General features: G+C 31.2%; 1 protein-coding gene across 1 annotated transcript in view; it reads right to left on the bottom strand.

Moving 5' to 3' along the window:
• LOC113392983 (tachykinin-like peptides receptor 86C) overlaps positions 1 to 24,812 on the bottom strand; it is a 41,736-nt gene that overhangs the window by 15,181 nt on the left and 1,743 nt on the right. Inside the window, exons 2-4 of the mRNA XM_026629640.2 lie at positions 10,725 to 10,867; positions 9,117 to 9,330; positions 2,899 to 3,033 (exon numbers count right to left, since the gene is read on the bottom strand). Coding sequence (XP_026485425.2) covers positions 2,899 to 3,033; positions 9,117 to 9,330; positions 10,725 to 10,867 — 492 coding nt within the window. The remainder of the gene's footprint in view (positions 1 to 2,898; positions 3,034 to 9,116; positions 9,331 to 10,724; positions 10,868 to 24,812) is intronic.

Genomic DNA, 24,812 nt, shown 5'->3' with positions numbered 1-24,812 from the left:
GTGTAACATCTTTCCTCTCGCTGTCCTATAATCTATGGAATTTCGTGAAAAGAGACGGAAGTATGTAACAGGAAGTTGGAGATGCGCGGCCTATTCAATTTGACCAATGAGCAATATCGGCCTTTTTCCTGAGAGGATATAACGCTAATGTTGCTTATTACCAGGATGAGATGTCATATCATAGATGACTACAGCTGTGAGGGTCATTGTTTTTATTCAAGGTCACACCAAAAAATATCTACAAGGGAAAAGCATAAGTTTAAAAAATACTTTTCTTTTGATAATTTTCGTATTATCTGATATTTATAATAAATTGTTAAATAAATATGAAAGATTTTTAATGAATATTTGTCGTCAGATTTAAAAGCGATATTATTAAAGATAATACTAAAATGTTTGTGAAATTATGTTATGAATGTCTTACAACCATTATTTTGTGAAATATATGTAATATTTACTACCTATATTTTATGTTATAATAAATTTATATATATACTAGCCGTGTATGAGATGTGATTTAGAATCGGAAACATTTTTAAAAAATCCACAGATTTTTCTAGACGAATTAATAATATTGTGCTCACGGCATATTATCAACAACGCACTTTTTTATTTATAACATATATAAGGTATAGATAAGTGGACCGGCAAACAGGCCACCTGATGGTAAGTTGTACCGCCGCCCAAAGATTGGCGCTGTAACAATTATTATCCATTCCTTACATCGCCAATGCACCACGAACCCTGGGAACTAAGATATACTTGTGCCTGTAGCTCCCTTTCAACCGGAACACAATGATGCTAAAGTATTTCTGCTTGACGGTAAAATACATGATGAGCGGGAGGACAAGGTGGTAGTTCAAAAAAGCTGTACACACTGTCTTTAACTCTTAATCAGAAGCCTTATTACAGAATTCCTTATTTCTAACTCTACAAGGATGATTTTTCAAAAATAGCTTAACATCTGTTTTTGACTCAATGCCAAATGGAATTTTGAAAGGAATTACAATGAGAAGCGTGGTTGACACATAAAATTATACATATATCTATTGATTCCAGGCTATAATATAAAGACAAACTTACTAAAATCAAACAGTAAAACCTTATTAAATATGAATGGTTAGTTCACGAAATATAACCTTCAAGTAGGATAAACATTATGTTCGTTTAATGGCCACCCCTTGTTAACTTAGTTCATAGTTATAAAAACATTTATATTATTACAAAACCAAACAAAAATATATTCATAAGTTGTAATGAAATAAAATGGACACATGCAATTACGAATATTATTATTTTAACGTTCTGTCAGTTTTTATTGTAAATAAATAACTTGAAAAAAAAATATTCTGACACACAAAACAAAAATATTTACAAGCATATTTTTGTTAATAATAACGTGTAATTTGTATTCAGAATCCTTATTAAAAAATTAACAACATCAACTAAATGAATAGAAAAAATAACTAAGGAACATTGAAAGCGAAGAATTTTCATAATTTTGTTCCATTTTTTGTTTTATATTATATAAGTTTTATTAAAATACCGTGAGGTATTGTATAATGTTTTTTTAACATTTAGTTTTAAATTTATTAATAAAAATATTTTAAGATAAATGTTCAGTGGGTTAAATATAATTAATTTATTGGAACGGAGTTCATTTACGCGGCTCACAGTAGAGTGAACTGACAGAATTCATCACGTAAGGAAAAAGCGTTATTACCCCCAGGCGACCTTTCCCTCTTTTTTATTTCTTTTGGCTGGCTTTACATAAAATTATTTAAAATTATTTTTAAAAAAAAAAATATTAAAAAATATCCCAGATACAGTGGTATCTGTTATTTAATACATAATATACAGCGAAACCAACTTAGGTGTCCCACGAGAGCTCTATTTTTTTTTTTTTTATTAATTTATGGTTAAGATGGGTTATCAGTGGCATAAATAATTATTGACGCCCCAGGTCATATGTAGTACATATAAGGTCGTTATTAATATCGGGTGTTTGTGGTACCGTCGATACTTCTGATTTTCCATAACACAAGTGATTTAGCTACTCACATTGGGATCAGAGTATGTGAGTATGTGATTTTGTCCAATATTTATTTATTTATTTATTGGAGTTTTTTTTATTTTAATAATTAATGTGATAACCCATATTACGCATATTTTTTAAAATCCAAGGCATCCCGTACAATAGTAATTTTAACATAATCTCATAATCATAATTTAAAAAAAAAATAATAATCGTGGAAGAAAATTATATTGATATAGAATTTTCATAAAATTAATTTATAATTATTATATTATGCGTATTCTATCAGATCCTCTGAATTAATCTCGCATTAAAATAGTTATTGCATTGATTTATAACTAGCGAAATGGCTGGTGTTGACACGGTTCGCCTAGTAACTTTAGTAATTTCTACAATATGTCCGATGTCATTCTACTCCGCGTGATGCAGCCTTTATTAATACATTTTTCATATTGCAGAAAATGGCTGAAAGATTCTTGCAATCTAAAATGTGGGCTCAAAAAATTCGTAAATAAATGAGATAAATGAACAATTTAAAGAAATTAAAACAATGCCACAAATGTTTTCGACATTAAATTTCACTTCCTAAGCTAACGTTATTTAAAGGGCGGATAAGAAAATCTGTATTTTATCTATAAACTATAAATAATTTTCATTATTAACTCGCTCGTAGAAAATTGCAACCCTATATTCATCTTGGGTTTTGAATATACACATGTAAATGAATATTAGTAATTTCCATTAATGAAATTGCTATGAATAGAAAGACGTGTTTTCGTATTAGATTGTTCTGAAATTCTATTGTGATCAATATTAATGGGATTATCAAATATATCAATATAATATAGCATAACAAAACTTACTTTTTTATATACGTGTCTGAGTAGAGTAAGCTAGGCAAGGCTAGCAGCACGCTGGCGAACCACACCGTGAATAAGGCTGCACGTGCGACGCTGCGGCTCAGTCGGTGTTGTAGTGGTTTCACTATCGCCACATACCTATACACAAGAATATTCATTATAGGTAGCTTGCTAAATATACAATAAAATACCTAAAATACCTACCGCTGGTCAAAGGTCTTCTTAACGACTGTAATTGGTATAGAGATTATTTCATCGCGATCCTTTTAAATTTTTAATGCTCGGAAAATTCCATTTGCAAAATTAAACAAAAAACGCTGAGGTAAACGTTTGTGTGTTAAGATTAACAATATAAAGCTCATATCTTCTTACATGATTGGAATCGAAATGAAACGATCGCCTCCACACCGTTTTTTTTTTCTAAAGGAAATATTAATAATCGTTAAGTAAACGATTGTCGGAAAAAGAAGTTACGTCTTTTTTTTGACATTTTTCTTACGCCGGTTCTCAGCTCCTAATGTGTTTGTTTCTGAACTAGTGTTAGTTTTTTTGACAACCAATGTGTAAGTGGCAGTCTTTTATATTGAATAAATATTTTGACTTTGACTATGCGGATTGTTGATACACATAGCATACGCGTCTTAGTCAGTCCGGAAAGTTTCTGGTACTCTAAAATTCGCTTTGAGAACATTTAAAGGTTTTTAGACATTAAATCGATAATAAATGAAACTTGAACCTCGAATACTAATCGTACATTTATAGTATGCGAACTTATTTATTCGTAGCAAGTAGCAGATTTTCATCTGACACGTGCAGGTTTCCTTACAATGTCTAACTACCGCCGAGACCGGAATGAATTATTAACACAAATAACACATTAAAACCCTCTGTCGGTTGAGTAAGAAATAAATAAACAGTAAGTAATACGAATTGATAACATTTAATTACACAGAAAAACAACAAATTATACAGAACTCACATAGAAAGTAGATATATTTTTCTACGAAAATAAACTTTTTTCTCGTAATTAAAGTAAAAATATATTAATAATTAAAACAGCATTATGCCTTTAGATATGTCACTAATTGATAAAAAAAAAATAAAAAATCTTTTGCTATTAAATAATATAATTCTAAGAAAATAACCTGAAAATTAAATGCCATCGAAACGTTAGAAGCAAATATTATAATGATGAATAAAAAATGCTTAAGTTATACTAGTGGTCAGTAAGTGAAATCTTAAATCATAAATTCTTTCAATGTTCATTAATTTCGATCTTTCATATCTGCCAGGCTTAATTTTTTTATTAGTTATTATTTGACTGTTGATTTTAGCATATTTTCGGTTAATTGTGTATAATTTATATAATTAACAGCTTTAAATTAGTCTAGGCTGAAAATCGTCAAGCCGACGAACTTTTCGAATTATGAAGTACAAACATATTTCTGTTTGTATACAATTATAATTTCTAAAGTATGATTTTATTATTCCATATTGAAGAGCATTTTTTTATCAGACTTCTAGAATCTGCCATGATAAAACAACGAACAAAAAGCAATAAGTAATACCCCGTCTATGCCACTTTGTCTGAAAGACAAACGAATTATTTACAAAACATTTTTGTTTAAAAAAACATATTTCGGCAATAAATCTAAGAGTGAATTCATGCCCGGAAACTTAAAATAAAATAATTCAAACTTTTTACGAATTAATAGAAATGGAATCTTATTACGGAAATCCCATTTCTAGAAAATTGACGAGAATTGTTATCTTTTTATTGTATATGGACATAAACATAATAAGGGCTTAGGAAAATATAATTACAATTTATACGAGTATAAAATGAGTTTCAAGGTTAAATTAACAAATACAATATTATGTGACGTATAAAATAAAGATTATTCTAGTAGAATAGACCGTGATATTACTTTAATTTCATCTTAATAAATTATTAACTTGAGAGATAAGTAGAAAAGTTTTGCCGATAATTTCTTGGAATTTATTGAACTAACACAATAAATTATTTCTCAATATATTTAAAAGAACGTTGCTTCGCACCACCTGAGTCGTCGCCCGTTACTCTAGAACCCGACATGGATACAACTACAATGCGATCTCTTTAATATAATAATACGAACATTATGTGAAAGAATAGCTGTTAATAATATATTTGCTTTGTTTTATAAAATAGTTAGGTGGACGAGCAAATGGGCCAATGACAGTGGTCATCACTGCTAATAGACCATGGCGCTGTTAGAAATATTAACTATCAACTTAGATCACTAAAGAGCCACCAACCTTGGAAACTAAGATTATAACATATCCCTTGTGCTATGTATATATGCTTAGATAAGAATTGTTTATATAAAGGAGCCACGACTAAAATTCTCAAACAAATAAATGACGCAAATATTCGTGTCTAATTCGAAATTAAATATTTTTTCCTTTTTATGTTTGCAGATGAACTTTTAAACAGTCCGTTTATTGCCTACGTTAGGGGGATATTTTAGCCCGGAGAATCGTCATTTTGATTCAATGTGAAAATACTTTTCCACGCGGACATAATTTGTATAGTATATAATATATATTTTTATTGTTATGTGTAAAATAATTGAGTCACTATTGGTTTTTATTTATTCTGAAGCTTATTATTTTATTTCGAACTCTTTTTGCCCGTGTGAATATATGTTTAGACTTGCAATTATAAGTAATTGATTTTAAGTAAAACTTCCTTTATCATATCTTTTACATGATCACCACTGCCCATATATTATATTATGATACTTTAAGAAGTATTAATCATTCCTCAATCCTCATATCACCAATGACCTATCAAACTTGGGAGCTGAACTGTTATATTCCTTGTGCTTTCAGGTACACTGTCTCACTCACCCATAAAACCGAAACAAAACAATACTATTATAATATTATAAATAATAGTATTACTGTTAGCGGTAAAATATATGATGAGGGGGTGGTACTTAACAGAGGAGTTTGCACTAAGTGTACCACCGGATAATATGATGTTGGTGCCTTAAAATCATCATCCAATATCACGAATTTTTGCCATAGTTTTCGTAGATTTCTAGTATAAAAATACTGTGGAAGACAGACACGAGATTAATCTCATATAAGACTTTTTTTTATTCGTCATATACAAGAACTCCAAAAGAACTTCCTGTAAATGACTTAATATACAGGTTTACGATCGTACAAATAGTATTTTATAAATAAAGGGTCGATGCCTGATGACCTAGGTACAGGATATATCTTTTTTAACGCAGGAGACTTGCGGAGACGTGATACCTAGCTGATAAGACTTGCTTTTGTATTTTATGGAGGATATAAATTCATCCATTCATTCATTCAATTACAATTGTTTATTTTTTCTTTCACCAAATGTGCTCTTTCCATAGAAATGAGTACGACTTTCCAAGTAAAATGCAGTTGAATGTTGTAACGCCATTTAAAAGTAACTTATATCACTAGCCTCTTTTAACGGAATTTGGGATTGTATTCTGTTGGAGTTTTAAATATTTAGCATAAATTAAAAATAAGAAAGTTTACAGTGTTTTAAGGAATATTATGATATATTATAACCATAATATGAATCCATGTCAATAGAATTAGTTGAAAAGTTGGGAGTGAATATAGGTACTATAAAATCTGGATATAGGTTTAGTATGTACTATATCGAGCTCCTAGAAGTTTTATTCAAATAATATTATATTATTTATAATCAGTAATAGTATGTTCTTTTAACTTTTACTTTTAGACCAAATGTTTAATCAATAACGTTATACAGAACAGCTGGGACGAGATCAATTTGTTCTCAAATCGGCTGATTATCCCTCGATAAGGTAGAATGTGGCCCTTAGTCCTTTTAGATAATTTGAGGCACAATTGATCGTACAAAGAAAAAGTTCAAATTGGTGTCGGAAACAAATTAGACTTGGCATTTCCGTAATATTTTACAAAGGTATTGTATTTCAATGAAATCAATTTTATTTAATTTATGAAATTCAATGATAGTATAAAAGTCCAGTAGATTTAGAAACGAGAAAGTAAACGAGAAAGCTTTTCCGCTAAGCATTAGTAGGGAAACGTGGACTGTTGTTTCAGCGATGACTACAGCTCGAAATTTTAAAAGTATTCCTGAACAAATTCAAAGAAAACAATGGAATCGGTGAGTGGTTCTGAAAACTTCGTCACGAGCTTACATTATTTAATAGGAAAACAAAGTTCACTTGCACTACCATACGTTTTTAGAAACGTTATCTACATATATAAAATAAGAAGTCCTGACTGACTGATTCATCATCGCCGAGCGTAAACTATTAAAGTTAGGGCCTTGAAATTTGGTGAGTAGAATCTTTTTATTGAGTAAACACCCACTAAGAAAGGAATTTTGGAAATTCAACCCCTAAGGGGGTGAAATAGGGGTTGAACGTTTGTATGGAAGTCCGTCATTTTTTTAAGTTAGGAACATAAAACTTCATTTTTGAGATACTGATTAAAAATGAGTAGATACGTATTTAAGCGTTTCTGGATTTTTTACCCTAAAGGGGTGTAATAAGGCTTGAAAGTTTGTAGGGAATACCGTCAATTTTTTTAAGTTAGAAGCCTGAAACTTTGTTTGTGGGATATTGTTTAAAAATAAGTAGATACGTATTTAAACGTTTCTGGATATTCTAGCCCTAAGGGGTGAAATAGGGGTAGCCATTTCGTATATAGGTTAGTCTGGTAGTCCGCCATTATTGAAGTTAGAAACGTGAAACATTATTTTTGGGATATTGATTAGAAATCAGTAGATATATATTTATGAGCCGAGATGGCCCAGTGGTTAGAACGCGTGCATCTTAACCGATGATTTCGGGTTCAAGCCCAGGCAGGCACCACTGAATTTTCATGTGCTAAATTTGTGTTTATAATTGATCTCGTGCTCAGCGATGAAGGAAAACATCGTGAAGAAACCTACATGTGTCTAATTTCAACGAAATTCTGCCACATGTGTATTCCACCAACCCGCATTGGAGCAGCGTGGTGGAATATGCTCCAAACCTTCTCCTCAAAGGGACAGGAGGCCTTAGCCCAATAGTGGGAAATTTACAGGCTGTTAATGTAATATATGTAAAAAAGATATATATTTAAGCGATTCTTCATATTCTACCCCTAAAGGGGTGAAATAAGGGTTAAAAGTTAGTATGAAAGTCCGTCATTTTTTAAGGTAGAAACATGCAACTTTGTTTATGGGATATTGACAAAAAATGAGTAGATAAGTATTTAAGCGCTTCTGGATATTCTACCCCTAAGGGGCTGGAATAAGGGTTGAAAATTTGTATGGAAGTCCGTTTCTTTTTAATGTAGAAACACGAAACTTTATTATTGGAATACTGATTAAAAATAAGTAGATACGTATTTTAGCAGTTCTGGATATTCTACCTCTAATGGGGTGAAATAAGAGTTGAAAATTTGTATGGAAGTCGGTAATTTTTAAATTAGAAAGATGAATCTTTATTTTTCGGCTACTAATTAGAAATGAGTAGATATGTATTTAAGCGTTTCTGGATATTCTACCCCTAGGGGTTGAAATTTCGTATATGGATTAGTCTTGAAGCCAAGGATTTTTGTATGTTAGGAGATTGGCGCGCCAATAATGTTATTGAGGAATTTAAGATCTCAAAAACTATGCAACGGCACCAGACAATTAAGGGTTCTCTATCGTCATGTCATAGGTTTCAGTTATCATTGTACTTAAGGAGAAATAGTGTATATTCCACGAACATCTTTGATACCAGCAGAATACACCTTTAATTTCAAGAGAGTACAGTTCGCGCTTAAAGTATGCTTCACCATGACAATAATTAAAGTACAAGGTCAAATTTCTAAAATGACCGGAGTAGATATAAGAGAAGACTGTTTTTCGTATAGACAGCTCTACAGCCTGTTCGAGTGTGAGCTTTATAAGCAGTCTGGTGTATCTAGCCCACAAAAGTCGAACCACAAATGAGGTCTTAAATTAACGTAATTTTTTAAATTATTCTGTAATATAATCAATTTCCAAGCGAGCAAAGCCGCGGGCAACAGCTAGTTTAAAATAAACTACATTACATTTGGATAGTAAAGCGATATGTGCTAAAATACTTATAATTATATTATTTTTTTTTAAATAATAATTAATGCATAAATACTTATAATTTTTACACATCAAAATAACTTACCTGTCCACGGTTATAGCAACTAGGGTGAAAACGCCAGCCGATACAGTCAAGTTCGCGGTAAAATTGCTGGCGGTGCAGGTCACTGAACCGAAGGGCCAATCCGCTGTCACCAAAAATATGAAGTTTGGAGCACCATTCAATGTCGCCATAAGAAGATCAGCGAACGCCAAGTTCACGAGAAAGCAGTTTGTCACTGTCCGCATACGACGGTGAGCTGCGGAAATAATTTTTGTATAAAGTGAAAGATCACATATTCTTATCACAAAAATATTTTTCTAAAGGTCTTTGAATAACATTTTATATTTTGAAAGAAGATGAAAATTTTATTACGACACATTTATTATACTTTCTATTTAAGGTAGGTAAATCACGACATAGATGGAATTCTTTTTTATGTATCTATAATTTAGTACAGCCTTATCATAATAATAAAATAATTCTAGGTTAACAAGTCTCATTTAGTAAATAACCAGTTAGTTGATTAACTCCTCTTACAAAGTCCTTCAGACTGTTCTCAGAGTCAGAGTCCGCATTACTAAATCCCTTATTTAGGTAACTCTAGTGGGTTTGTTGATTATTATTTTTCATCCATTTTGTTAGAATTTTAATATAATAATAATTATTCACTTCATTAGTTCCGTAGCTATGTACGGTATAGTAATAAAATTTTCTAGAAAATATTACGTATGGATTCACAGTGTTTAAGGGTGAAATTTTACAAATTGGGTCATAAGTATGACATTGTAATATTAATTCACCCACGTAATATATCGTTGCCCAAATATTAACATATTTATAGAGAGTGGATTTTTCTTGTTTGTCCGGGTAAAACCTCCGAAAAAGAATATCGATTAATGTTTCAAGGATTCACTAAAAAGGGGATCTGTCATATTCCAAATTCCAATTTTGGAATAATATATTCTAATCGAAATCGATATTGTGCTAATCGATGTAATACAATGCTTGAGATATATAATCCAGTGGTGCATTAATAAGCAATAATCATGATTTCGAACAATTGCTAAATTTTCTCTTTCACGAATTTGCTGTTTAATATCACTTCCCAGAATATGATCCAATTACCAATATCATAATCAATAGGCTTGATTCTATTACACATTACATGGATAGATTTATTTTAAACTAATATATTTTTTTAAATAAAAATTGACCCCATCTCGAATCATTCTGTATAAAGAATATAATAACAGAACCATTTCTCTTGATATTTTTTATTTAGTTATTTTTACAATAATTATTTTTACGCTTAATTTTACACGGCGTTACATTGGTTAAAAATAACCCGATAGCCAATGCAGCATAAAAGGCGGCATGTTGCTTACTTAGCGATTTCTCAAAATCGATATTTGCGTTTTAATATTGAAAAAATGAGACATGGATAGGAATTTACTTATACATATCTGTAGATATCCCAATAACTATATAACTACTACACATATTATAATAACGGAAAAAATAAGATCGGTATAAAATATATTTTAGTCATACACAATGAATACATATTAGTTAAACATTAATTCAAGTTAACAAGAGTAGAAATTATGTTTTTTTATCACAGGCACATGCAGTAACTGACATTATACAAACCTAATACAATCCATATAACCAAAGTGTTACCCAGCACCGCGAGCAACAGCATCACAGCGAACAGCACAAACCAGGCCAGCTGTCCCCACCAGGGAGGGCTATACGGTCTCTTTCCTAAACCCATGCAGTTGCCAAGAGTGATTCTGTCAACAACAAAAAGAATTACCAATACTTGGTTTGCTAAATGTATTATTTAAGTATTACTAAATATCCTAAAATATATAACAATGTGAAAAGTTATTATTTAAAATGAATATATACTACTAATGTAATTGTATGTAATAAGTAAATAATGATAGGTTGGTATAAAAGTAATTTTGGTTTTTCGTAACCGAATCACGTAAAGTTACAGGTTTCTATTACTACATATTTAATGAATCTATGCTATTTACGCATTCAAAAGCTTACATTCCAAAGAACATTTTCAATATAAATTTAACCTCGTTCGTATGCTTAGTTAAAAGTTACTTTGAAAATGGAGATTCCAGAATGTCATTTACTCCATATTTTACTTTTTTACTTCCGAAAAGAAAGAATTAAAAACGACTCAACGAAAATTGTTTATGGTGACGAATTCTTAAGTGGACGCCAGTGTTAGAACTGATTTGCTTGTTTTCGTTCCAAAAATTTTAATCTCAAACATGAATCTCGCTGTGGTCGGTTAGTTATTGAAAATATCAATGAAATTTTTCAAAACATTAAATTGAGTTAAACATTGTCCACAAAACAGCTTTAAGCCTTTTACATAAAATTGGTTTCCAAAAGAAATACGATATTTAGATTCCACGCAAATAAACAGCAAAAAATTTAACGGATCGAGTTTGCATTTGAGAATTAACAACGGTTATAAAGAAACGAAGTCAAGCTATTTTTGAAACGACTAATTAAGGGTGACGAACAGTACATCATATACAACAACTATGTGCAAATATGTGCGTAGCCGAAGCCTGAAGAAGCTCCACTAACCTACATTGACGACAAGGTAAGTTATGTTGAAAGTTTGTTGGGACTGAAAAGGAATTCTTACGTCTATTGTCAGCAACTGATGTGATTGAAGCAAGCGCTTCAAAAAGGCGGTCAGAATTGATTAAAAGAAAAGGCGTCAAGACAACGCTAGATCACACTTATCTGTAATAACGCGCGAAAAATTGAGAGTTTGGATGGGAAGTGTTGATGTATCCAGCAAATAGTCCGAACATTGCCCCAATTGATTACCATTTGTTTCTATCACTACAGTAATCTCTCAATAGTTTAAAGCTGATATCAAAAGAGGCTTGTGAAGATATTTTAGTTCAGTTTTTCGCAGAAAAATCTAAGAAATACTATAGTGATGGAATAATAATTTTACCAGAAAAATAGCAAAGGTATAACAATTATTAAATAAAAAAGTATTTTGTTAAAAAGTTTCTAACTTTAAATAAAAATAACTAATACTTTTTCATACTGAAAAGTTGAAGCGAATAAAATTACTATCACACAAAATTAGTTGAAATGTGTTTTAAAAAGTGATGACTGCCTTCGACCCATTTGCCTTTCTTAATGCCATTACATTAAAAACCTATCTAATATAAAATATTGAGAAAGAAATTATATTTCCGGTTGTAGAAAATAAAATATACTAAGCTAAATTATTTTTAAATATATAAAATTTAATTAAGTAACTATACGATTTTTTTTTAAAAAAGCAATCTTATTTGACTTAAGATGGATTAGCGGCAAGATTTCGGGTTTAATTAAAGTGTAAGCTAACAAAAAAATCGCATTTATTACTACATTTTAAACACCTGGATTTAAACACCAAGATACCTGTAAATTTACAATGAGTAAAAAATAACAAGCTATGCTTAGTATTGTCAAATGAACTTTAAAACTTTAAGCCTCTAGACTTACCGTTGTGTCTAATTAGAAAGAGTTACATAAAAACTTCGTTGCAAATTTAATTAATGTTTATAAATGTCATTATAAAGAAGTAAGATCCATTTTAACAAGTGACACCTAATTAAAACAAGTCCCCTTCGTTTCTCTTGTCTGTCATCAAGACACAGGGCTATTCTTTTAAATTAGATATTTCGTAAGAGAGGCCGTAAACTTTCGGCTCCTTTATAATTGAAATTGGATCACTTCTATGCTCTTTAATAAAAATAATAAATGTTTTATAACGCACTCAAAATTAAGGAAAAAAAAAACACACAAAGATGAAAATGCACTCAGAGTTGGCTAAATAATAATCATTACATAGTATAAAACAAAGTCGCTTACCGCTGTCTGTCCCTATGAATGCTTAGATCTTTAAAATTGCACAAAGGATTTTGATGCGTTTTTTTTAATAGATAGAATGATTCAAGAAAAAGGTTTACATGTATAATACACGCACAATATAGTAGAGAAACACTGATAATTTTAGAGGTTTCTGAAGTAATGTCGTAAATAAACATATTTTTTGCGCTTACATTGCAAACGCTGGCTGAACCCTACGAGATAGATCAAAATAATGCACTACAGTATGGTACACCTTATAAAGGTCTTCGAAAGAGTCCACGGTGGTATATATCTATCTCTTAGGGATAGTTCACAACAACAATTTTTTATCCTTTACTTTTTACGAGAAATAATGGCTTTTTTCGAAGCGATTTTAAGCAATATATCATTAATCCTAAAGCAATTAAATACGTTAAATATATTGTGCATTACTTAAATACATTTTGCATTTTACAGCATGTAATTTAAATGAATATTTTCGAAGATATTACAGATTGTAAACGCAGGGACATAGCGGTTTGTATTGTCTAACGACTAAAAAACTGTAAATGTTTAAAGATATTCTGTAGTATATTTAGTATCAGCATTATACCCGTGCGAAGCCGGAGCGGGTCGCTAGTATAAATATATAAGAAATATAAAACAATTTTCCACATATTCCAATTGTCCTGGTGTGGGTATGATGAACATATCTTATGGCGCCGGATAAGATCCAAAGGCCAGAAACGACAGGATCCTAGTGAGGTAGCCAGAGTTTGGGTACCGGAGAAGCGACTGCGCTGTATCAGATGCTTTAGAATTGGGCAAACAAGAATCCTATGCCCGAAAATTTGGTCAAACTGAGATCTGGACCGTCGTGCTCTGCGACGATGCGCTGCGCAGTCTATGCCGAGCCAAGGAGGGCAAACTCAGGCTACTTGATGGGAAGAAAAAGGACGGTCCAAGGAACTAGGACAGCCCCATGTATCGGTATGCGCCAAGCTCAGTAGGCAGCACAAATATCAAAATACACAGACAGCTAAGCTTCCTTCAACGAACGGAAACCACTCTGCCGGGGCGCAGGTCCTGCTGCTACAGTCCGTAGGGGAGTGGCAGATCGCCTTGTCGGTGGCTTCGGGAGCCCTACTACGTTTCGTCTGCCTTACTGAATGGAGGACTTTGACTGTACTGTAACGGACCTCACCAGAAGCGTTACAAGTCATGAGTCATGCTCGCGGTGAGGAGAGTATGTGGTCGTCGGATCGTACTTCTCACCCAACATTTCGACTTATAATACTTTTCATCGCCATAATGAATATACGTTTGTATTTTACATAATATGCTATGGGATCGTTAACAGTGAGAAAGTAAAAGGATAATATTCAAAATACGCCGAACATATTAGAGTGCATAAATAAGTAGATTAACACAGAACACACTCTCTATTCCGTCGCTCTCCAAATTCAGGTTTGACGGCGAATCCGACACGACCGGATAGAATTTAATTTAAACCAACAGCTTTACGTGATTGTTGAGGTAAATAAATGTAAAGACTGCCTATTTCCAGACTTCTGTCCGAAATTTCTCGACAGAAAAACCCAACAACTTTTTATACAATCCAACCTATAGAGCCGAGAGCCAAGATGGTCCAGTGGTTAGAACGCGTGCATCTTAACCGATGATTTCGGGTTCAAACCCAGGCAGGCACCACTGAATTTTCATGTGCTTAATTTGTGTTTATAATTCATCTCGTGCTCGGCGGTGAAGGAAAACATCGTGAGGAAACCTGCATGTGTCTAATTTCAACGAAATTCTGCCACATATGTATTCCACCAACCCGCATTGGAGCAGCGTGGTGGAATATGCTCCATACCTTCTCCTAAAAGGGAGAGGAGGCCTTAGCCCAGCAGTGGGAAATTTACAGGCTGTTTATGTTATGTTTATTTAACCTATAGTAAGAATCCAAGACCCCGCGATCTACTGCCTTATACGTAAATAGGCCCATGATACAGTCAAACTATAATAAAGTGTATAATACTCCAATATCGATAGAGTAAGAGCCCGATTAACATATAACGACTAGAAATATATATAGACCGAGAGGAAATGGTCATTCATATTTCAAGTAAATGTACACAATAGAAATAAAAGAAGCAACCGCCCAATCGATACCAATTTAAAAGCTAATTTTTAAAATAATATCATTTATTTTAAAATGTTGTCATTTAATTACATATTTTATCAAACTATTTCACATCGATTATTTATTTCAATATTAGAAAATAATTAACTTACGTAAAAACGGTCATTACACTTTCTTATCACAATCAATTAATCTTTAATAAACTAACGTTATCAAGAACAACAATTATAAAGACGAGCTTTTTAACTTTGAATATTATCAAGTACGTTTCAAATGAATTTAATTTTAGCGTATCAAAGATAAAACCACTCTCATTTTTTATTAAAATTTCCACGGGTATTTTACACATGTAATTGAAGTGCCCTCGCATCACTTGGGAGTAAATATTTCTAAAACTTATTCAAATCGGATGTCTTTGTAGTGAAATACACCTCCATAGTATATAGCCTTAATGCCTTTTAGTTGCTGAGAAATTGAAAGATTTTTTTCCTTTCAGCCTACTACTATTATTGAGTTTAAATATAGTATCGCTAGGTAATTTCGAATCTTTTTGCTCATGCTCGACTCGCTGGGTCTTCATTTTAATAAAATATTATCTCTTGTACAGAAGAAAGACTCAATCTTTGCTGAAATAACCGACGAAATTTGACCCTAAAAACACCATCTGACCATCAAAACAAAATAAAAACAATGTTGTAAAGTTTGAGTTTATTTAATAACAATGCCCGATTCTGCCCTCACCGTATTCATGCGTGTACCATAATTAATATAAATTAACAAAAACAGAAAAAAAAATATTAAATAATAAATACGGATATATTTCTTTGCATAGTACACACAACACAGACTGTTCAGAAAAAAAAATCTAAAAATATTAATATATCCATTTTAATATATATTCAAATACGTATATAAGAAAATTATACGTGAGATACATTAAAAATAACGTACAGGTAAATAATATTATTAATTATATATTATTATGTTATCATAAAATCTCCGTTTTGTTATCATTTTGTGTAAAGAAACGAAATTAACAAATGTAATTGTGTTTTATTTTATTAATTTGGTAAAATGCGACCGTTCAGTCAAAATGAAAATAATGACAATGAATATAATCAATAAATCAAATACTCTCTGTTTATTTAGATACATTTTGCATCCGATTTTCTTTTCACGTCCCTTTTTTTATCGTGTTATTAACACTGTTTGAACTGATTTTGTGAGGTAATGATGTCGAGGAACGTAAATTGACATTTCTGCACCAACAGAATGCTAAAACATCGATAATAATTCAGACAATATAATAAATATTCCTGAATGCTTTTTAAAAACAATCATAACCTAAAAGTCATTATTGTTCTTAGGTGTATTTTTCCGATGGGACAAAAGCAATTTTTCGACAGAGTTTCGAATATTATTCCTTATCACCTGTACGACAATTGATTTTATAATCCCTTCAAGTCACCTTTTTAATCAAACAAGGTTAACGATATTCAAATACGCATACATTCATTTGCCACATTTGCGGGGAGTGCCTTCGACCTTCGGTTGACCTTCTAGCTTCTTTTTGTTACGTTAAGGTTTTGAACAAGAAATTTTGTAGGAAATGGCACGATAAAATTGCCACAAAATATATAAAAGACTACTCTACCTTCACCTGTTTGATTACGGTAAAAGCCCATTCTCTGAATGTATGAACCTTATTATTTACAACCCTTAGAAGGGCAATAGACAGTTGTATCTGTTTTTCCGCACTATATAAAATGAATTTGATGTAATTAAAATTACTACCTATCTTTATGTACAAAAATGGATACAGGCATGATATCTATTTGAGATTAATGGACTTCGGCACCCTTTGACTGATGACCATGAAATTTAACATATATGTAACCTTCCTGGAGAGGAAGTGGATGCCACTTTGTTGTATTATGCGGCTAGATGGTGCTGCAGCATATTCGATAAATAAATTCGCTTTTGATTACATAATTCGTTTACTTTTCATTCATATACTGAACCATGAAATGAATATTCTGTAGCAAAGATCAATCTTACAATGAGGCAAAACAAAAATTGTTGTTGATATTATACTGATAATAATTTAAAAACGTGATATTTATAGATATTTTAGAGTGCTATAAAATATTTATTTAGCGTTCTGCATTCAGTCAATACAAAATGTTTAAACACCCTGAAAGAGGCTAAACAACCACCGAATGAGAATATTATTTATTATCAATAAAGAAACAAATTATGTGCTTTTAAATTTTAAATAAATATAAAAGTTCTCATATTTTTTATTCTAAAACTTTAAGAGAAAGTACATTCATCCGTTAAAGCCAATCATTAAAACTTGCTAGCTGTTAAACTAAATTTTCTTTTTATTATATTTATTATATGCTTCAAAAATCGAGGACTTTGTTATAGCTAGGAGCTAAGCCATATGAATGACATTGTGCTGTATACTATATTGGGTTTATCCTTCTGGATGAAGACTACTAGTGTTGGCTTGGAATAACTTGAGAATAAGGCGATATGTTTTTATTGTTACGGCTTTTTACAAATTAATATATTATGAAAAAGCTAATATAAAAATTCAAAATGACGTAATATTGTTTAGGTATGTCGTCTGATGGAAACAAATGAGAGTTTTGAAATTTTTATAATTTCCAAGGACGTGTTATCTTATCTTGGCTATGTTTTTACAAGTTATAGGTGTAGTTGTGACTGTCTATTTACTTGCCAAGTGATGTCAAATAATGTTGCTCTAATAAAATTTAATTGATATTTAAGGCTATCAAGTAGAGGCATGTGCTATATTTATATTATGATATTAAATGAATTACGGTGATTTTATAAAATATGATCCAATTGAACGATATCGGAGTCACAATTGTTATAGTGAGTGTGTATCAGTATATTTATCAATATATATATACATTGATGAGTTTATGTTTTTATAACTGATATTGGATCTTGAGCTTGAATTGTGCAGTTTCCTAAAAGAGCTGATCACGATTGCGTAGTTCCTTCCAGTTCGTTAGTCGACTTTAGGCTGACTCATGAAAGTGTCGGCCGTGTTGAGAGTTCTGGGTCAATGCATTCAATTTATTCCGTTTATCGGTTTTTTCATAAAATAATAAAGTCACGTTAATTAAGAGCTCAGAAACAGAAAGTTAGTATTTTCTTACTATTAACTATTGTTAGGTAAAATTTGAAAGTTTAAATAATTGTAATATTCGTTATTATTACTGACGTAAAACATCTTTTTGTGCTCCTTGGGTTTAAAGCGGTTGGATTCGTATGCCGTACAGTCACGTATAGGCTGACGCAGGTTCTTACCGGCAGTGGCTATTTCAGTTTGTTTCGGGTGTTTCAGTTTTGGGAGACAACCCCCGAGAACTCCTCTAGCTTAGATGACCAAACAATATTCCAACCGTCGAGGGTTCATGATAGCATGCGCAAGCGATCCCGATGTCTCCCAAAGAGCTTGAGTGGGTACCGCCAGTTTTGTAGTAGGTGTTCCGGCGCACTCCTCGCCAACACTCCTTGTCCCACCTTCCGTACATCCCCACTTAAAGTGGGGTAATGTATGAAGGACTTACTTGAAAAGAAAAAGACTAGCATGCCGTCACGGCAAACGACATGATGCTCTTTACTCCTTTATATACTTATAAAAATAACAAAAATAAGTTTACTTTAGTAACAAGACTATTCATTACCATAGTCATATTTTAATAATCATCATTTTTTCGAAATTCTAGATATGCATTAGCAATCATCAAAATAGGCCCCGTGATGACACCATTTAGTACTTTTCGTAACTTCCTGTAGTCTCAAAATTGGTGAATCACGCACACTCGAATAAAAAAAACAGTTTTTATGTCATAAAATTTCCAGCTACATCATATTGATTAAAATTCTGTTTGCGATTCATTTCGATGGTATGATGGAGGAAATTGAAAAGGAATAATAAGACCAGAGAAATTAAATAAAACAGCGTAACAGAGTACATTCCATATTCGTCCTCTTTTGGCGCTTCGTTGCCATATAACGATAATAGGCAATGACAATTTCATTTCATTCACAATTGTATTTAAAAAACAAGCCCTTATAACTCTTCGTTAAGACTTAGTAGACCTTCTTCAACATGTTTTCAATCCAAGCTTTAAGGAAATTCTTTCTAAGGTAGAGATAAGACAGAAATTTTTAAGTATCTGACTATAAACTGTCGTACCGTTCTTAAATGTCTCGAGAGCTTTATACGTGCTGTTTACACTATGATTCTTATAATACTTACATCTTGTGTGTACTTTTAGAGCATGGTGTCTCATAACCCTTCAAGTATTATGGCCACAATTACATATATTAACATTTTTCTATAGAATATAGTATAGTTGGGTGGTACCTGCCCAAACCGACTTGTACATGGCCCTACTACCAAGCAAATTATATGTATATATTTTCATATGAAATATAAACTAGGGATACTAATTATGCTATTGTATATATTTCCTAACCTAATAATGGCGCCTGACTCAAACGACCTATCTACACAGGATATATTTCAATACGCTAGTGCGTGCAGAATGATGCAATCTATACATTCTAACTCGAAAGTTAATTCGATACAACTGCAAAGAGATTAGCGAAAAACCGACGGCTCCACGAGCAGCTCATTTCGAGGCACGGGAGTGGAGGACAACCAACTCCAAAACTCCTGGCTGTGACTGAAAAAATATTTACAGGAAAACCAAATAACATTCTGCCTGGTCCAAAATTAGATCTCATATACTAAGCACACACAGTCAACCAACGTGGCTTAAACAATAGAATTCATATATTATTTACTAAAATAAAATGTTACGTTTTTGTATATTCAAAAAAACAATTCGTTGTGTGATAGTAGAGAGATACAAGTATTTAAAACGGGATATTTACCACGTTTTTTATTTTTATTTGGTAGAGCTCGATATTTCGACATTATCGACGAATGTCTTGTTCATGAGACTTAAATCTTGTAGTAGGGAGATAGTTAACGCAACTACCAGTTTGCTATTACCGATCGGAGGGTTACGAATATCGATTGCAAAAGGTAAATGATACTGGTCTTTCAATACGAAATTAGATAAAGCTCCCGGAACACTTGAATATAAGTATTTTTTAGAATATTTCTAAATATATCGTTGTAAATAAGTCACTAAATAAAGTATTGTTTTTAAAATCAAATTATATCAAAACTTATAATTACTGTTATCGAAAACAAATAAACTTAAATTTAATTTGCAATTAACAGCCGATTTGACAGCTATTATCGTTCTAACTTTAGTCTTAGGTTACTCAAACGAGACACGCCCAATAATTTCCTTTGACATGTTTATCACTAAAGGCTTCTAGAAATACCGCATAATTAGGTCAATAGGCCTAATCTAAAAAATCGATGGATCAATAACCTCAATAGTCATCGAATAATATATTATAAACAAAACAATAAAATTTAAATTAAACAATAAGATTAATTTATTAATTTACATACTATATATATTAAGCAGAAACAAATATCTTATTTTGGAAAATAAATTTAAAAATAAACTTTTACTCATTTATATTCTACCTTTAATAATGTTTTTAATTTAGATTACGAAAGCAAAATTAACCCGTTCATTTAAGGAGTAATCAAAATGAAGACACTATCATTGCGCTACTAACCTTGACTAAGAGGTTACAATTATAGGACTTGTGTTTTTAATTACATTGACTCAATCACACTTCAAACGTTAACACGGCAATACATTTGGGGTTAGAATAAGTGACGCGTGGGAAACTACCCAAACAAGCAAGAGATCAAGCAATATTTATAATTATTCCATAAGCAATTTAAAATAGATATCCAGTTTAACAGACACTTAATTGTGTGTTTAACAGTTTAACAGTTATTACGGGATTACTAGTTATTTAAATGAAAAATACGAGTCGCATTCTAAAATGTTTTATTTGAGTAAAGCTAACGAGCAAATGGGTCACTTGATGCTAAATAGGTACTTACATTATAAAAATTATAAACTACTTTTTACAATGTCACTGCACCTACCTTGAGAAAACAAAAATGCTATACTTTGTGCCTGCTGTCATAAATACTTCGCTATCACTCTTCAAACCGAAATACAAATATACTAAGTATTGCTGTTCGGCGGTAGAAAACGTGGTGAGTGGTTAATACCTACCACAGGTAAAAATAAACAGTTAATATCAATTAATAGATACTGTGATAAATCCAAAGTTAAGTTGTATATACTTTGACTATGTATGACTTATATATTTATCTATTTTAAAACGACTTGTTTCAAATAACCAGCGGAGCTACAGCCATGCTTGTATAGAATGTCTAAATCAATATACACAAATATTTCTTAACATTCGTACGTGCCTATCGAATATCACATTAATTATAAATTAGTTCAGTCATCAGGGAGATTAAGCTACGTCAATATCGCTTTCAATCAAATGGAATCAGGCGGAGTAGCTGGAATGTATTTATATTTGTGACTATTTTGAACACGTTGCTAATTTATTTTTCCTGAGCAGTTTGATCACGGAGATGGTTCATATTTAAAATCGGCCAAGTGCGACTCGGACTCGCTCCGAAGGATTCCAAACCATTATCTATAATAATGGCAAAATAAGCAAAATAATAAAAAATAAATGTCTGTTGTATGGGAGCCCCCTTAAATATTTATTTTATTCTGTTTTTTAGCATTTTATTGTTATAGCAGCAACATCAATACATCATCTGTGTATCTGAAATGTGAATAAAATTTCAACTGTATAACTATCACGTTTCATGAGATACAGTATATATGTATAATGACGGCTGGCTCACAATATATTTATGATGATATATTATTTAATTTTTAACTTCTTCTTTTCACTTCAATAACATAGAGATATTTTGGCAATTGTCAATTAGTATATATATTAAAATACCGGATAATATAATTAATTTAAAAATAAAAACATAATTAATTAATCAATCTTATTACTCATTAAAATAATAAAGAACGCAGGACAGCAGTGCGATTCTGTACAAAATCATTTTGTATCTCACTTGAGAAATGTTGACAACTGATTTACAATTTTGATTCGTGTATCATATAAATTTAATAAAAATTATAGTCAACATCGCACATCTGACATTTCACGTTCGTTTTCTGCGGCGAGTTTCAAGTTTCGTCTTACAGTTTCCCTACAGATCAAGAACAAACTATTTGAATACTAACCACATTTCCTCTCGCTAGAGGCTACTCCCCGAAATGATAGTAGATCTAAAATATTGACGATTCAAAAATACTTTATTGTAAAGTTTAATTAAATAAAATACATTCATTACAGCTCTACAATTCCGCTCATTTCCACATCATTCTAAAAATAGTTATCATAGTCACCATTAAGATCAAGGGTTTTGTGTATACTTGCATATATATTTTCACTTATAACAGTATATATAAATATATATTTCTAACCAAAGGCTCGATTTATTTAACAATATCACTGTACAGAATTAAATACTGTTATAATTAAAACGATACAGGCAAAGAATCTAAAAATAGTATAAAAATAAGTTTTTGTTGTTGTATTTTCGTCTGTATCTCCACTTTCTGCTAAATCTAAATCACTCAACGAATTTAATATAGTTTACTAACAGAAAAAGTGATTAACGATATTTATATATATAATTTATACAAATGTCTGAACTATGATGGTGTTTTATAAAACAAAAATGATTATGTACGCTTACATGACCGCTGCCTTAACATTAGGAGATCCATCAAAACAATGTACAATAAAAATGTACTACTACTAATATGCTATAAATAAAATATTGCAATGTACGAATCCGAGTACAAAATAAGATCCACTGAATTACATCCAGTGAATGTGGGTATTATCAAAAACTACTACTATGCGTGTTTTTTAATATAATATTAACATTTTCATTTCCTTCAATCAAAATTATCCCTGGTAAGCTTTGTAACTATATTTTTTCATTATAAATTTATTTATAAATGTCTGTATAGACATCGTTTTTTTTTTTAAATCAAAATATACTTAATTCAAGTTACTATAAATCACAATTTTCAATCAAAATTTGTACTAAGACTAAATATAATAAGTGCGTGGTACATACAAGTGTGCATCCTTTTTTATAGATAAACGAATCAAAAAAAAAAACAATGACAAAAGTTTAATAGTAGGTAATGAAATAACAATGTTAAATATAGAAATCATCAAGAAAAATAATTATTAACATCAATTCATTCCATTATACCCAAGATTATTTTTCAACAATTTTTCAATTATTTCCACACATACGTATGATTCGTTTAGTACCAATCACGATTGCGTGGAAAGGTAGTAAGAAATCTAGCACCATTTCGTCGTTGATCGAAAATCAAATCCTCTCAGTGGAAGAGCTTGATGATAAATTGTCAAATTAGGGAAATATGTTTTTCTTTTACAACAAGCTTGAATATATGTAGGTTGTTAAGCTATAAGAAGTAATTAAAACCAATTTTGGCAGTTTTATAACAAAACTGGCTAAGCCGACCATTTCCCCGAACCTAAAATATAATTTGATAATTATCGTTTGTTTTTTTGTTTTTTTTTTTATTATAAATGTCTCTTTATCTATTATATAAAGGTTAATGACAAGTTGTCATTTAAACTCAACCGATCAGTTAAGAATAATAATAATAGTATTAATGGTAAAGTTATGCGATGTCATCATTTCATTCAAATAAAAAAATATGTATGTATGTACTCCTTACAGATTTAATATTCACACACTCACACAACCACAACGAAACATAAACTGTGATTGTATTGATTTGAATATAATTAGTGAGTTAAAAAGAATTAAACAATTACACTAAATAACTCGACCCTGAGACGCCGGGGTAATTTTTATCTCTGAAATTGAGATAAAAATTACCCCGTTGCTATAAATTAAGCTACAAAACAGTATCACGGGAACCATTAATTTTCAAGAAGAAAATATTTTGTTTTTAACCGACGAAAACAAGAACCTCCCTGAATTGAATTCGATACTTGTTTATGGTTTCTGTGAATAAATGACTATTTATTAATGCAAAATACATTTTTACATATATTTTATCTGTCAACATGACAGTTTTGTTACAGAATTTCATATTACAATCAAAACTGCAAATATTAGTATCGCATATTACGAATAAAGAATGATTAATTCAATGCAATTTTACCCGACGGGACGCCGTATCATAGTTACCGAGGCAAATTAATAACTGATATTGATGATATTTGAAATATTCTAAACAGCTGGGCTAGTCAAATAACAAGATTTAAATTCCACAATAACACTTTAATAATGTGATTATTTAGCAACGACTTAGCATAAGACGATCGATCAAACATCCGTAACTTATTTTAGGAATAGCAATGTCTCCACGTCACACGTCATGCCTAAATTCCTATAGGAACAGTTATATTTTTAGAATCATATTATCGTGTCAAATAAAAGAAGTCTAGATAACTGTTCATGTATAATTTATTTACTTGCACTAGTATTAATAATTATTATTGAAAACATCGAACAATATCACTTTTTTCCAATCTTATTTCATATTATTTTTTATTCATAACCCTAAAGCAAGTCAATACTATCAAAA

The sequence above is a fragment of the Vanessa tameamea genome, chromosome 12, assembly GCF_037043105.1.
Source record: "Vanessa tameamea isolate UH-Manoa-2023 chromosome 12, ilVanTame1 primary haplotype, whole genome shotgun sequence".
Classification (NCBI taxonomy): domain Eukaryota; kingdom Metazoa; phylum Arthropoda; class Insecta; order Lepidoptera; family Nymphalidae; genus Vanessa; species Vanessa tameamea.
The sequence above is the reverse complement of the archived record's forward strand: the minus strand, read 5'-3'. Positions and strand labels throughout refer to the sequence as shown.